Here is a 17,206-nt window from a genome sequence, read left to right as displayed (position 1 = left end):
TTCCACCGTCGTGACATTCTATTTGTGTCGGTTGATTACATTAGCAACACAGCACTGGAGAGGGCCTACTGTATCTTGCGCTCGGTGTGTGTGTGTGTGTGCGTGTGCGTGTGCGTGTGCGTGACAGATGCGAAAGAGAGCGAAAAAAAAGAAGAGTGAGCAGCATAGCTGCTGTGTTCCATCTACTGTATCAGCAGAAATGTAAATCCGGTCAGTCATCCTGACTCGGCTAATCTCCTGTTTTGCGCCCGCATGAGTGCAGGACGTGCTGGTTCTCACGTAGGCATGATTGAGACATGCTTTAAACACTCATACAGGGGCACTCATGGCCTACACACACACACACACACACACACACACACACACACACACACACACACACACACACACACACACACACACACACACACACACACACACACAGTCACACATACACACTTCCTCCATGTCACCCAAGAGGACAGGCGATAAGAGAGCTCCATGACAGAGACTCAGGTCTCTCTCAGCTCATCTCAGCTTATCTTTCCAATTAATATCTGCCTGCGCGCCAAAGAGACGGTTGCTGCGCGGCTAATGATCCGGATTACTGTCGCCTGCCGCTCCCGCTGCATGCTGGGAGCCCGATTCCCCTCCGGGGACTGTGATCTGTCACCCGTTCTCCTCTCTTTCCTTCCCTCTGGTTCCCTTCACCCTTCCCTCTATCTCTCTATCTCTCTTGTCTCTCTCTCCCCGTCACAGTGCCTGTAGCAGGGCACGCAAAAGTACTAATGACGGATGCCTCACCTCTCCTTCCCTCCCCATCTCCTCTCTTTCCCGCACTTTTTCTACCTCTTCGTCTGTCGCCTACCGTCTTGTGCAGCAGGTCATTTATCTTGAACTCTGCACAGTGGAGGCCCTTGTTCCCACACACACACACACACACACACACACACACACACACACACACACACACACACACACACACACACACACACACACACACACACACACACCTCCTCTGCCCCCTCCTGCAGTCTCATAATTTGAAAAGGGAAAAAAGCTGAGAGATGGCTCATTTAGAAACTGGGGCGGAATAGCACTACACCTCCTCTCCCCTCCTCCTCCCCTCCTCTTCCGTCACGGTGTGAACACTAATGAAGGGGAGATGAGTCTTCTCCTCAGCCCCCCATTTATCTCGGCCACCAAGAGACATGCACTCTCATCACTCTGCCTCCCCAGCTATGGTATCTCTCTCTCTCTCTCTCTCTCTCTCTCTCTCTCTCTCTCTCTTTCTCTTTCTCTCTCTCTCTCTCCTCTCCCACACTCACTCACTCACTCTCTCTCTCTCTCTCTCACACTCTCTCTCTCTCTCTCTCTCTCTCACACAAAAAACACACACACACACACGCACACATTCACACTCACTCACTGACAGTTTTCTACACCCACTGATGCAGAGCTTGAATGAAAACATGGCAAAGTACACGGAGATGGTTATTGTCGCCAGTAAAACATCAGAGATTTATCGACAGTTTTTACAGCGTGTTCAGCAGTCATCCTCAAATCGCTGGCTAGCATAAACACGAAACTGTTTGCATCCCAGTAGTGCTGAGAAAGAGGGAATCTGCACATACAGGAATGTGTTGATTTCTGCTTTCTTTTTTTTTGCTTCTTTAGTTTTTTTTCCCCTCAAAGTTGAGGACGGAAACCTTAGGGATGTGTGCATATCTGTGCATGCAATCACGGTGGCAGATTTAGACCAGCCTGCCAGCCAAAACTTAGCCTGCTATTAGATTCTGGCTGGTTAGTGTGTCTGCTATAGGCAGGATACAGTAGCTGCAGTAGCTACTGCTATTCAACCAGGCAGTCAGCAGGTCAAATAGTGAAAGTGAAATTGTAGGCCTGCACCTGTCGATTATCTTCTTAGCGATTATTCTATCGCTTTCTTTTTTGATCACTTGAATAATCAAGAAGTGTTTTTTGTTGTTGTTTCTTATATCAATGAATCAACACAAAAACTATTCTGATAGATTTTTGTGTAATTGCCTAATTAACCACTTAAGCCCTATTTAAAATGTTTAAAAGATATATTTCTCTATAAAAAATATAATATAATCAATTAAAGTTGATTAGTTCAATGAACTGTTCCATGAAATTGTTAGTGATAATTGACCATATTCACGTGGCTGCCATTTTGCTCATACTTCATACTCGGGTGGGGGAGGTTGGGGGGGAGTACATGTATGGTCAAAATGGGTGTTTTCACATAGTAAAATCCTCATTGTTAATTCAACTCTGAGAGTGTACAAATGGAACCAAATTGAACCATAAAGGTCCATTTGCTTCCATTTGTGCACTCTCAGACTTAAATGGACACTCATGCACTGCACTTTTATAGTGCAGTGGATATCCACTGCAACCTTTGCACCATCTCTCTTTGCTCAGTTCTTCCAGCTCATGTTCTTTTTCTCTCTGCGTTCCCTCTACAGAGGACGTTCTCTGCCAGTCCCTACTCGGACCCCATCCAGGTGTCCCTTGGCAGCGTGGCACAGAGCATGGAACAACCAGAGATGTTGTGGGTCATGGGCCCAGTGTTGGCTGTGGTACTCATCATCATCATAGTCATCGCCATCCTGCTGTTCAAGAGGTAAAGTCCTGCTTTCATGTGTATGTGTGTGCCTTTTTGAGTGTGTTTGAGTGGTGTGACGGTGTGCATGCATGCATGTGTGAGGTGGAATTTCGGTGCCACAGATGCAGGTTACCTCACGTTGCATCAGGCATACTAATGAGACACGCCACTTCCATCAAGGTGCTCTCACATGGAACTGTAACGTCCAATTGCGTTACCAAAATATCAAAATATGCTGTGTAAGGGCAATTGTGTGTGTGGGAGCGGGGGTGGGGGCTATGGGGTACCAAAGACAGACTTGACTTCCCATTCGGAAAATCCCCTTTTCTGGCTGCCAGATTTTGGATTGTTTTTAACGGTTGAGAGTGCTTAAAACTTAGCCAAAATGGCACCTGACATCGGAACAGCACGGGGTGACAGGGTGTCAGAAAGTTTGGGAAAGTAAGGGAAAGAATAATCTGTCTGTCTGTCTGTCTGTCTGTCTGTCTGTCTGTGCGTGCATGGGGAGGGGAATAACACACACTGGTCATTGCAAAGGAAATATGGCTTGAGGAACCGAATAGAACATGGCGCCACACTTCTCCATTGAACTCGATGGACGCGGCCTCCCTGTTCTTTTCTGTTTACTTTGAATGGTGTCCTCAAGCTTGACAGAGTTAGGCTGCCACATAGCATTATCTTGTCAATATTCTGTCCACACTCCTGGCTGTACCTCAAATACATGCTTGTTGCACGCGCGCACAGTACACACACACACACACACACACACACACACACACACACACACACACACACACACACACACACACACACACACACACACACATCATACTGTAGATCAGATGGTGGGTGAGCAAGTCTTTTCTATATAGACCAGTATGGACTTCTATATTATGTAGATCAAGGGACAATTTGAAAAACCCAGACACACAGTGATTCATTCCTTGAACATTTTTACACAGATTTGACTTTGATTTTATTATTACATGACCTCTTCTATGTTTGCATTATTCAGATTAGCAGCCTATAATAAGACTTAAAAGCGGTGGTTATCTGCTAAAATATTAGATATTAGATAGACAGAGGCCACCTGGATACGCAGGGTATGTAGATTGTTAACAGTAAACACCAAAAATACTACTCATCACTTTGGTTGACTGATAGCATTAGAAATGTTAATTATCATTAATTATTATTATTAATTCTTCTGCTTGCAGCAGAAACACACAAACATTTTTTTTTAAAGAAAATAGCGAAAATAGTCGATCTACAAGCTTGCAGCGTGTCGCATCGCAACGCATTGCAAACTTGTAGATTGTTTGTTTTCGCTATTTGTCATACGATAAAGTATAGCTTAAGTGGTAAAGAAAACAAAACAAAAAAAAATAACAAGCTTACCCAGAACCAAGCCTAGAAACTAATGTGCATCTCTCTAGCTAGCGCATACTGTACCTCCGCCTGTTCGCACCGCGATGACTCCACTGGCAAAATCTCCCAATCTGCCATCGCCCCGCCTGGCAGGCATTCGCTGTGTATATCTGCCTCATACCAGTATTCTCAGACAGAGACTTGTTAATAATAGCCCGGAGAGCTTTCTCACAGCTCACTGCTGTGGAGTGTCTGTTTGAGAGACCCTTTTTCTCCCTCCATGCGCACACGCAGAATGACAGGAGGTGTAGTGGTGGGTGGGGGCAGCAGGAAGGGCCCCCCTCTCGCTTGCCGACTGGCAGCATGACGTGAAGACATAATGGCGTTCTGCTGCTGAGGGGTTGTTTTTGTAGCCCCAGCCTGGACTGTGGCCGCCAAGACCAACACACCGACGACGAACAATGGAGGATGGGGGAGGGTATTTTCCATAAGCGTCAACTTCAACGTTAACTTCAACGTCTTCATCCAAGCTGCACTTTCGGTATGCAGGGTGTTTGAGAGTGTGGAAAGTTCAGGTTGAGCTCTAGTACACAGAGTTAGCAGGAAAAAAATCGGGGGGAAAACGGTTTGGACTCAGGAGAAGTTGGAGTAGTCTTGGGGGTCCATATTGACGTTATTAATCCCTCTCTAATCCCCCCCCCTTCCTCTTCTTCCTCCTTCTCTTTGCCCTCTGTGAATGCAGCAAACAGGAAAGGTGGGTAAAGCTACCATCATGCCTCAGTCACAACTCCCATCAACTCCCTTCATTCAAACTTCATTTGTGTTGAGAATTTTGATGGTGCTCGTCCGTTCCTCAAGGGCTGCAGGGTCGGCCAAGAGGCATTCGATCTTCAGTCAGGTAGTCTCTCTTTGAAAGACCTATACCAGTACATCTTGGGACATCACAACACAAGGTAGTTGTTAGAACAGCAGCGAGAACGAACCCACGCCTACTGCTGCAGAAACCAGTCCTGTCACCACCACAATATGAAGGACAGCACTAAAGACTTTGGATTGATTCTGCAATGCAGTTATTCTTTAAATCTCTGAATTGTTTCCACATGGTTTTAGCAACCACATTGAATTTAGAAGTCACCAGAAGTATCGGTAGGCGGAGGTCTCCGAAACGCGAGACTATCAGGTGTTCTGCTGCCCCCACCCCCCCTCTGCAGACTAATTTACATCATACAACTACTAAAGAAGAGATGAAAAGGAAGTGGACTCTGCAGCCCTTGATAATTGGGGTGTAAGGAACCCCAGGGTCACACACATCCATGTAACCAATGCATGTCCCACACCGTTTCCAGTGTTCCCCTCACATCTTCCTGTCCGCCGTGGTTTGTCTTCGTACTGTCTTTCATTATCCCTGTGTCAGCATTGCCCCTTCAAGATTGGCCCCATCTGAATTATACCAAGACCTCACCTGCTGCTGAATGGGCCATTGTGAAGTAAATGTCAGCCAGGGGAGCGCCGCCCAAATAGAAATGTTCCCATCTTCTAAGCTGACATTTTCCACACGAGAATCCCTTTTTAGAGATTTTTTTTTCAGCTCTTTTTTTTCTCTCGTTCCATTACCACTTCCTTGTGGGCAAAAAAGCTCAACAAAGGGCTCTGTACTTCCCTCATTAAGCACAACCCCGGTCACACGCATACACACACCTGCACACAGCTTTTGCCCTCCCAGCGAGCGTGAGATGAATACCCTTATTGAGCCGGCTGCCATGTTTAAGTTAGCCTGGCGTCAAAGCGTGGTGGAGATTGGCATCTGTTTGCTTGGGGAGAGGAAGAGAGGGGAGTGCAGAAATGCAGATCATAAAATTTGCCTGCACTACTCCACCCCCGCCCTCCCCCGACCCTCCTCGTCCAGCAGTAGACCCTGGGAAAACCGGACACGGGCTGGCACGGCTCTCACAGTCGGAGAGGAAAGAGATTCTCGCAGTAGATTAGTCGTCACGCAGTTAGCATTGGCTTAAGCCCCCCGCAGCCTCGCATAACAGGTGGCGGCGGTCGTGGGCTAGGCGCTAGGCGGCAGAGAGGGGGACCCCGGGCAGAGCTGTACGCCCACCAGCTTTATGTATTCTCACCACAGAAGGCACTGCTGCTGCCTAAACACCTACGCTCGCCACTTGCAAATGGAGTGCAATGAGATGTGAAATTTCCACAGGGCGCCCTGATGCTTCCTGACGCCCAGTTCCATTTGCATTCAGTCAGGGAGGCTTGCGTGTCTGCAGCTGGGTGGTTGTGTGTGTGTGTGTGTGTGCGCGCGTGCGACTGCACTTGTTTGTTTGTGTGTGCGTGCGTGCGTGTGTGTGTCCAAGCCCACACGTGTGTGGCTGTTTGTAACTAATTGACAGCATACACAAGAGAAACAGTGAGAGTTTATGCATAATACTCTCTATCTCTCTCATATATATATATATATATATATATATATATATATATATATATATATATATATATATATATATATATGCGTGTGCAAGTACATCAACAGATGCTGGTTGTCTGAGCATTAGAAGTCAGATGGCTCTCTCTCTCTCTCTCTCTCACATTCTCTCTCCCTCACCAAACCTCACATTCTCTCTTCCCTCTCCCAAATCTGATGGAGGAAGCCACAGCCGATCTAGTTTGCGCTGTTTTGTTTTGTTGTGCTATACAAAGCTGGTCTAGGCTAGGCTAGGCCTGGCAGAGCAGGTGCTGCAGAACTGGTCTAATTACCCCATGTTGAGCCACCCAGCTGATGAGCTAATTACAGCATGTGCCTGTTTTTCCTCTCAATCTGGAAAGCCAGTAAACACAATGTGCCATTTGTAGATTCACACACACATGCACTCTGTCACACATACAGTACAGTACATGCACGCATAAACATAGACACACACACAAACATTCACACAGCAAGGAAAATCAAACATTAAAACCAATTGCTGTGCACAAACATACTGTACACATGTACACACACACACACACACACACACACACACACACACACCCACCCACACACCCACACAGCAGCTGTCATCCATCCAGCAGCAAACAAACCTAACCTAGCCCACTCGGGGGAGATAACAGGATTTCTTCTAACGCATTAAAACCCTCCAGTTGGACAGCTACCGTATGGAGGAAGGCATATCCTAATTTATTCTCCCTTGTATGATGGTGCCACATGCCGAACACAGAAGATTTACTTGCAAGTTCACGATGCGCTGTGAGCTTGTAGCTCGGCTATTTTCGCATCTGACACCAGCATGCAAAACCAGTACATAACGAAGTATAAATCAGGCTTCAGGGGGGGGGTAATGCACTCTGCCAATCCTTTGAACTAGCCCTCCGAATGGGTAACCAATACCATTAACCTCATCATGTGAGCCATCACCACAGGCTACGTTTCCCCCCGAACAGCCTTCACGTCCTGTGTCATCATTATTTACATTTTGGTTGAGGCCATAGTGCCGGTGTGTCTTTATTACTATACCGATTAGGATGGTCGGTATCTGTTGAAGTTAACTCTCTCTCCCTTTCTCTCTTCCTCTCGACCCTTCAGGAAGCGGGCATCTCCCCTGCCCAAGGACGAACACTCTGGTGGGGTGAAGGACTCCCTGTTAGCCAACACCTCCGATCCCGTGGAGATGAGGAGGCTCAACTACCAGACGCCAGGTATGCAACAGTCTTTGCCAAACATAGAACATTTATACGATGTGGTATAAGGAACATTCCACATAGTATCATAATATTATGTATAGGATTTATACATGTACTTTTGGGACTCTGAATAATAAAACAGCTGCCCTGGATATTCCGACTTTGTGACCATCCTGTTTGTAACCGTTGGCGTGGGAAACAGCTGTTAGTTAGCTAGCTAGCTTGCTGGCTAGCCTAAAATGATATCCATATGATTTTTTATTGATTGATACCGGTTCAGATTGTTTTCAGTTTGCTGTGTGTGTGTGTGCGTGCGGATACACACACGTGCGCACTGACTGGATGTTGACATGGGTTTCACACGTCTCCTAGTCAACAATAAACTGTTGAAACCATCTATAGAAGTTTTGTGTATAGTAAATTCTTTATAGTTCTTTAAGAATATAGAATTTACAAAGAATAGTCAACATTTTACTTTCAATGTACTATAATAATATAGGAGGCTCTCATATCTGGTGGTTTATCCATATGCAGCTCCATATAGAATATGTTTTTTCCACGGGGAGTTAGAGTTTTATTCCAAAATGGGGGAAACAAATTGCTTCATGCAATTAATCTGCAAAGTCATCCATATTTCAAAAAACACTGCAAGATTGTGATGACTCATAACTACAATGGCACCACATACTGTACAGTACAGCGATGAGATACAGTTAACATCGTTGTTCCTTCCTCAGCCTATAAACCCTGGCCAGACCACAAATGCGTTGCTAACACAATGACAGTGTCTAGCAGGACGACACAAAATTAAACTAAGTGTACCTAAAAAGCACATTGCAGTGCAGCTATCCAGTGCTAAGTTGCTGGTAAGCAGAGCTATGCGGCATGAATTCAGATAACATCAGGGTTCAGCCGTTAAAGCCAAGGGGGTCGTCAGCATCACGCCCCAGCACCAACCACACCCCCCTCTTTCCTCCTGGCCACTCTCTCCGTCTCTCTGTCTGTCTGTCTGTCTGTCTGTCTGTCTGTCTGTCTGTCTTCTGTTTGTCTGTCTGTCTGTCTCTCTTTCTTTATCTCTTCTACTCCTCCTCCTCCCACCCTGAGCTTTCTTTCATTCCCCCAGCTGGTAATGAGTCCTGCTGCCTCTGATGTCAAGGTGAGCCAGGCAGAGTGAACAATGGCGCAGAGAGGAAATGTCAACTCTGTGTGCGTGCACGTGTGCGTGCTCGTGTGCGTGCGTGCAGGCGCGCGTGTGTGCTCACACACGCACAAAGTCCTTCTCATGGGTTATATTAGAGAGCCCACTCATCTTGCGCACACACACACATACACACACACAGCCCTTTTGAACCCCTGCAGAGGAATTAAGCAGAGCTGCAGCTCTAAAAGAGTGCTGTTCTCCTACTCTCCCTTCCTGCCTCCTTTCTCTTTTGTCTTCCATTGCCCCTGTAGGCTAATCTCTCTCTCTCTCTCTCTCTCTCTCTCTCTCTCTCTCTCTCTCTCTCTCTCTCTCTCTCTCTCTCTCTCTCTCTCTCTCTGTCTTTTGCACACCCTCCCTCTCTCTCATTTTATTCTTTCTCTCTCTCCCCACCCCACTCCTTCAACCTTCGCCATTATGCCAGCCAACTTCAAAACTAGCGATTATCAAAATCAGTGGCAGTCTGTCTTCTGTGACGTACATTATGGACCATTCCTCTGCCTTCTCTCTCTCTCTATCTCCCTCTGGTTCTTGGACACGCACACACTGCTGGAGAAATCCTTAGTGATTATTGTTCTGAAGTAGTCCAGTTGATTACGTCTCTGTGGAAGCCCCTCCCCCTTGTGTGTGTTTGTGCGTGTTTGAGTGTGGGTGTGTATTTGTGGGTCTGGGGCTATGGGAATGGTGCCCAGGTCTATCCTTGGACAGACCTGGAGTCAGATGTGTAGTTGTTATCATGGTTGGGGCTTTGGATTTAGGACAGTGCACGGGAGAATTGTAAAGAGACAATTAGACAAATGTTTTGTTCTTTTCTATCAATTGTCAACTTTGCTGACACATTCTGAGCTCTCTAAGATCACACAAGACAGTAGTTGTCATTTGCAAACAGGATGGGGAACTAACAGCACACACACACACACGCCACCTGCCAAATGCTGATAAACTCTCCGATGCGGCTGCTAAGCTCGCCTAATACAGCAGGCACTTCTGCAGGCAAACAGCCAGTCCGTTATCTTGTCCCCTCAAAAAATGAATAACAAAAAAAGGCATTTGGCATGCAAAATAAAAGGAGCAAAGTTAACTGCCGAACTTTGGATTCCACCGGCCACTTAAAACCAATGGACAGTTTCCTACCTTGCTTGTTTATAGTTACAGCTATGTACTGTAGTATACACAGTACAAATCTGCATTGTTCATTTAACTCTTGAGGGTGTACAAAAAGGCGGGTGTGAGTCTTTAGCCATCTACTCTGATGGGTGTTTCTCTTCTTGCCTCCTCCTTCCACTCTCCTTCTTTTCTACAGGTCCCAGCTCTCACCGCTGCCCCAACACTCCAAGTTAGTCTCTCTCTCTCTCTCCCACTCTCTCTCTCCCCTACTATGTATTTCCCACACGTGCAGTTTCCCTCTCTCTCTCTCTCTCTCTCTCTCTCTCGTCTCACACCCAGTCTCATTCCTCCGTTGCAATTCCGACGGACATCTCTGCCCACAACGGAAATACTGTCTATACTTTATTTGTTTATTTATTTATGTATCAATCTCACGGGGAGGAATCAAACTGCAGTAGCATGATATAAGTGGGATGTGGGATTTTTTTTTAAATAAAACTATTTTCTTACAAAAGGTCTCATTTATGCTGACTTTTTCACAGCTCCTTTTTGGTCAGGAAGCGTAGAGAGGTTCATGGGTAGCTGAGCAGTTCAGAGCCAGTGCAGCTTACTGTCCATTAGCCTGGTTATCTTCCTCTTCACCGTTCATTAAACCAACAACATGACTGTAAAAGACCTGGCTGAATATGCACACACATACACACTTGTTAATATGCTTACAGGCAGGTAGACACCCACTGCAAGATAGTATTAAATTAGTCTAATTGGTCAGGTCTTGTCCCGTGCAATGGCTGCAGTTAGCGAGCCATTAGTCGTCAGTAGCAACTGTGGCAATAATGAGCATGTAGTGGCAGCGTATCCAAGACCATAACCCATTATCTTACTCACATAATTCAGCCAAATCCCAGTTAAAAGGGCGCTACTGTTAATACATCCACCTGTTTAATGAACATGTGTGATGTACCTGCCCGCACGTCTTAAACGTTGTTGACGTGTCCTCGTGTGTCCACACACAGCCGCCACTTGAGACATGAGGCAAGTTCCCGGCAATCCATTTAGGCACACAGCATTGCCAAGTTCAGAGGCACAGGGGAAATTTGTGCCGGTAGATTAGCAATAAATCATCCAATAGCTCAGCGATGAGAAATCTACAGAGCAGCGGGGAGGATGGTTTGAATTTAATCCAGCCCAACACGCCCTGGGCTGGGCCAAAAAGATAGTTTATTTTGGGGAGTTTCAAAGGAAAATGTGACTTGGCTCGTGACCAGTCTGTGCATTTTTTATTTTATTTTATTTTATTTTATTTTATTTTATTTTATTTTATTTTATTTTATTTTATTTTATTTTATTTTATTTTATTTTATTTTATTTTATTTTATTTTATTTTATTTTATTTTATTTTATTTTATTTTATTTTATTTTATTTTATTTTATTTTATTTTATTTTATTTTATTTTATTTTATTTTATTTTATTTTATTTTATTTTATTTTATTTTATTTTGCCTGGACGTGACAGTAAGACTGATTTGTGGACTCGTGATCATCTTGGTTGTCACCATCTCTTCCATCAGAGGAGGGAACGTTGTGGGGGCCAGGGGAGATGTCTGCTTCCTGCTTCTTTTCCTTCCAGGAGCATGCTCACTCCAGTCACTCATGTGCATTGCTGTTCTTCACCCCAGCCCCACCTCCGCCCCCACTTTTAGCATGGCAACGATGTCACCAAATGTCACCAAACACTTTGTTGAACTTGTGCTCTCTCTCTCTCTCTCTCTCTCGCTCGCTCGCTCGCTCGCTCTCTCTCTCTCTCTCTCTCTTTTTCTTTCTCTCTGTATACACTCTGTTTCTCTCTATACTCTCTGTTTTATTTTGTCCCTTTTCCCTCTTTATCTGTTTTCTCAACCTTTCTCTCTTTCTCTCCCTCCCTCTCTCTCTCTAGTTCTTTCTCTCCCTCAATCCTCATGCATTCTTCAGCACAGTGCACTCTGCTCACCGTTGCCACAGTCACCTCATGGTCCCACTGGCAGCCTCGCTCACACTGTGGTCAAACAAAGTGTTGTTGTTGTTGTTATTATTGTCGTCGTCGTCATTGTCTCAAAGGACCATGTCCGTCCGTTACTCCATACTTAATCTTTCTCTCTCCTCCTTCCTGTTCCAGGAATGAGGGAGCACCCGCCCATTCCCGTGAGCGACCTGGCCGACCACATAGAAAGCCTGAAAGCCAACGATGGCCTCCGCTTCTCCCAGGAGTACGAGGTAAAAGATGGGAGAGAGTGGTTGAGTTGCTACATTTCCATTTCCTGGGATGTAAATGTATCCCGTTTTGCTGTTCTGTCAGAGAGGAGCAGTCATTGAGTGTCTTGTATCCCATAATGCACTGTGTTCTAATGGATTATGGAGGGCCTCTTTTCTCAGATCTTCTTCAGTCATTTGTACAACTCCATTAACAGGCCCACCAGGAAACCAACACTTACATTAAAAGGGAGCAAGTTGCTTTTCACAAAAGCTGGCAGGTGGCGAGTCGCTTAAGCAATCTGCGCGCGTCTCGATTATTTCCCAGAAGAAAGTTATTTTGCCAGTCTCTCCCATGCAACTCAGTGAGGGATTATCTCTTGTCAGTGTGTACCCCAAATCCCCCCGCTAACCATAGCCTACTCCACACACGCCCCTAAAAAAAGTGGGAGAGAGCAAATTTGCATTTAAAGTGCCACGTTTTTTGTGAAGGGATTGCCGTAAGCCATAGTGAGAGTGCAGTTGCCTGTGGGACTATCTAAGGACAGGGAGAAGAGGAGGGCAGAGGCGTACAGAGAAAAAGAAAAACAGCTTGTGTCATTTGTTCCGACCGTTCACTTTATTCTCCCTAATCGGCCCCCATTCCCCATCACTGACACTTTCAACAAGGCGATTGGAGGGCAGTTTTCCTTGTTTTGTGTGTTTTGTTTTTTTCCTAATTATATGGCTGTCTTCGCCTCTATTGAGCTACTGTAAACACATCACAGTGAAGCCATAAGAGTCTGGTGTGGCCACAGTCCGTTACTGCTCGGCTGCACCTTGTCCGGCCCCCACACCGAACCCTCCCACCCCGCCCGCACCCTCCTCCTGCGCTAGACAGATGGCCATCCATCTCATTGCTTTGTCACAGTCACAGTAGCTGGCCGCTCCCCGCTGTGACTTCCTCCGAAGCAACCGTCGATAGAGCTCACGAAGGCCTCGCGTACGTCCTCTTCCCCTTCCTTCCCTGCCAATTTTTCTGGGGAGCGGTCTGTCGCACATCTGTGACCCCCTGCCTCCTCCTCCTCGCCGAGCGCCAGCATGCTGAGCAAATCACTGTGGGTAATGAGCGATGTTTGTCAATCCGAAGACAAGTCTGTCCTTTTTTTTATCAGAGGAAGCAACGCCACACAGCAGCCTTCATTGCCGTTATCATTATCATTATCTTCCATCAACCGCATTTCCCAACGTGTCTAGTGCAGCCGTTTTCCTCTACCACCCACACCCCGATCCCCCTTTCCCTCTCCACCTTCCCTGACTAACTTGTTTGCCAGTTGTCGTTGGTCTTGCGGGCCACGCCGTCTTTGCAGAGCTTTCAAACTGGCGTGACATGTTTTGACTGCAAATGAAATGTTCCCTTTCAAACTGGCGGGTGCTGGCAGACAAATTGGCAATGTCGAACTCATCAGCGTCTGTAGGCCCGTATCCAAATGACTCCCACTATCGAGCAATTTGGAGCTCTGTTGGAGCCTTTCTTTGTTGACTGAGCAGGGTCCCTTTCAACTAAAACATTCCACATTGCTCACGTATGAATACAAAATAAATGCCATATACTGTAGTGTTGCCTGTGTTTTCCTTTTAATAACTTTCCAGACACTTTCCAGTTTATCTCTAGGTGGCCCAGATGTCTATGTAGGACATGTGATATACTGTATACAAAGCAGTGAGTGAGTGAATGAAAGTTTAGGCATTAGAAGGTCAATTTGAACTTTCCTTATTCAGTCAAGCCCACCTAAATGCTGCCAGGTCAAATCTTAAAAATACCATTTGAACCCTTGGCTCAGGGAAGCCTGGCATGCAATATGCATCACTTTGTATGGCTCACATTCATGCCTGACCCCTGACACACGCTATCTTTTCAAGCTGTCTACTTTGGACATAATATAAGCATACCCCCTAATAATTCAATAAGAGCTGCAGCCAAGTTTGAGGTACGGTAAGGGAAGGAATATCCAAGGTGCTGCTCTCACTCTGGCTGATTTTGCGAGGTGAAAGGTGCGGGAGAATTGATGGACATGGTTCCTTCGTGAGCTGGCGGAGAGATCGATGCCGAATAACAAGAGACTGTGTGACATTATCGAGCCAAGGGATAGGAGGCCTTCACATGTCGGCCTGGATCAATACGGACCCGGCCCATTGTCGCCTCAGCCGAGGTGACGCATGACGCGTGAGGGATAGCGAGGGATAGAGCGCAGAAAAAATGGTTGGGGGGGGGGGGGGGGTTGGGGTCTGTGCTGAAATGATGAGAATCCGCAATAGACAATGAGAAAATGTAAGAGATGCAGATAGATGACACTTAATGCAGTTATTCACGCGAGGCTGCTCAGTATAAAGTAATTCAATATGGCCGCCCACAGGTTAGTGCATGAGTGTTTTCTGGACATCCCGGGGGCTCTGTTCAACTCCCAGGTGTAAGCCAAACATCCTCATCGATGTTCCTGGCTCTATCTCTCTTCCCTCAAGGCAATACATCACCTCATCCACCCATCTTTTTCTCTCCTCTTGCCCTTTCTCACAGTCGATCGATCCAGGCCAGCAGTTCACATGGGAGAACTCAAACATGGAAGTCAACAAGCCCAAGAATCGCTACGCCAACGTCATCGCCTACGACCACTCCAGGGTGGTGCTCACCTCTGTCGACGGTGAGAGCCTGTAAACACACTGTAACTATTCAACCACGCTTATTGACAGATCAGCCGTCAACCACTGCACCTTTCATTCAACATGAAGTATAGTGTTGAATGCATGTATATGTATTGTCAGTTCCATTGCGCCTTCCATTGCGCCTGTATGAAATGAAAGGAAATGGTAAATGGTCTGCGTTTCTGGAGCGCCTTTTTAGAATGTGCATTACATTCACCCATTCACACAGACATTTACCCACGGATGGTGGAGGCAGCCATGCAAGGCACCAACCTACTCATCGGGCGCTTATGGGTTCAGTGTCTTGCTCAAGGACGCTTAAGCCCTACCCCTACTTTTGGAGTGCCCTCGACTGGGTAGTGGCCCTACAGAATGAAGCCACAAGTGTTTGTAATGGGACACTTAATCAACTTCACCACTCTTTTCTCCCCCTAGTGGCTTTTTGGAAAATGATGAAGTAATCTAACCATGAGTGTGTGCTCAAACATTATTATCCCATAGCTGCACGTTCACATTTCTAAAATATTCTTGAAAACAAAATGATAAATATGTACATTTAATGTAAATGCATATTTGCACATAAATACAAAATATTATACATACATACAGTATATAGGCCAGAAAAGCCGCTGAGAACAGGAAAGACCAGGCAAGTGTGATGGCCCTGCCCCTCTGCCTCCACTGTTGGCTAGCTGGCAGCCTCAGTGGTGATCAGTGCAGAGTGGAGCATGACAAAAGTGACACTGACAAAGCCGTCAGATCAACATGCACTGATATCAGACACAATATAATACTCCTGTGGATAGAAGGATTGGTGGTGTAACATAGGTGTTCGGGCCGAACTCTAGATGTGAGGGCCACATAGCTGCCCGAACCTCTAGTACCCTACTACTGTATAAGTGTACAAAATCTCTGTCTGTCTGTGTGTCCATCATAACCTGATACACCAGAACTCTTTTTCTTTGCATATATTCATATATGTGCTTCTGCGTCAATGTCCTTTCGTTCCAGCTGTTCCCGGTAGCGACTACATCAACTCCAACTACATCGATGGCTACAGGAAGCAGAATGCTTACATCGCCACACAGGGCCCTCTGCCGGAGACGCTGAGTGACTTCTGGCGCATGGTATGGGAGCAGAGATCCAGCACCATCGTCATGATGACCAGACTGGAGGAGAAGTCCCGGGTAAGGACAAGACTTTATACAAGCCTAGGCCATTTCACTCTCAAATATTCAGCAGATCATAGATCATAGATCATAGAAAAATGGACCTCATGCAGTGGACAGGGTTTTTTATGGGTTATGGACAGTAGGAGAATGTGAATGTGGAAGGTTCACTAATAACTCAACTGCTGTTGAGCAGACTTTGAGCACGGTACGAAGATGTATAACGTCATGAATAGGAAGTATGGCGATGCTGAAAAAGAGTCAGGGGCCAGACGAGGAACATTTCGCTCCATCAGATTATAGATATGCAGTATTTGGGCCAACTTGAGGTACTTGAGGGATACAGCTGCTGTACAACCTGCTAGCAATGCTGCCAATCTCTGCTGACACCCGTTAGCATTCTTACCACTCTACAGACGGTTGAAAACAACAGCAGTCAAATATATAAAAGTCGACAGGTTGGCAGCAATACAAAATACATGTCAAGGTTTTGCTCCACAGACAATTTAGAAATTTGCGGTTCAGATAGAAATCAGCAAACAGGGAACAAAGTGTATACCCCGCTGCTAGTTTATTTTCTCCTCCTTGTTTCTGGGCTGCCCATCATTCTTTAAAGGCCATGTTTTATCAAGTTTTCATCAAGAGAATGGCGTGCTGGGCTGGTATCAGGCCAGCATGCATCAAGGGTCTGCAATGCTGACATTTCATTAGCTTATTGCGACAACATTGTGACAACTCGATATTGACATTATTTGCGTGTTTTTATTTTAATGAAAGGATGACAGGGTCCCATCTGATATCAGAGAGTCAGATGACTGGTTTGGGTTATGAAACATTTTCCAATTTCAAAATGTATCGTCAGCAATCTGAAACCAAAGCTGCTCAGCGTATTTCTTAATAACATGACATTTTGCAGATAAACAGTTTAAAACTGACAAAATGTCTCTGGTTTAACACAGGCAATATATGGTGGCTTAATATTGAGTGCATGCCCAGCCATAATGAAAATGTATCCCCAGACAAGGCACTGGAAATGTCAGGGTTTGTGAACTGATAGCGTACAGCATAATGTGTTTAAAAAAATAGAATATGATCCAGTCTGTAGAGAAGCGATCATTTTGCCAGCTCTGTACTTAGTTAAAATAGCTAGATATTCTCCTTTA

General features: G+C 45.8%; 1 protein-coding gene across 4 annotated transcripts in view; it reads left to right on the top strand.

Moving 5' to 3' along the window:
• ptprfb (protein tyrosine phosphatase receptor type Fb) overlaps positions 1–17,206 on the top strand; it is a 195,314-nt gene that overhangs the window by 158,124 nt on the left and 19,984 nt on the right. For all 4 annotated transcript variants that reach the window (XM_080440620.1, XM_080440621.1, XM_080440622.1 and 1 more), the window contains 5 exons: positions 2,469–2,626; positions 7,560–7,672; positions 12,119–12,216; positions 14,750–14,873; positions 15,886–16,061. In XM_080440620.1, the coding sequence (XP_080296746.1) occupies positions 2,469–2,626; positions 7,560–7,672; positions 12,119–12,216; positions 14,750–14,873; positions 15,886–16,061 (669 nt within the window). The remainder of the gene's footprint in view (positions 1–2,468; positions 2,627–7,559; positions 7,673–12,118; positions 12,217–14,749; positions 14,874–15,885; positions 16,062–17,206) is intronic.

This window comes from Gymnoscopelus braueri, assembly GCF_963280865.1.
Source record: "Gymnoscopelus braueri genome assembly, chromosome: 10".
In the NCBI taxonomy this organism is placed as follows: Eukaryota; Metazoa; Chordata; class Actinopteri; order Myctophiformes; family Myctophidae; genus Gymnoscopelus; species Gymnoscopelus braueri.
Note: the sequence above shows the minus strand (reverse complement) of the source record. Positions and strands in the feature narration are given on the sequence as shown.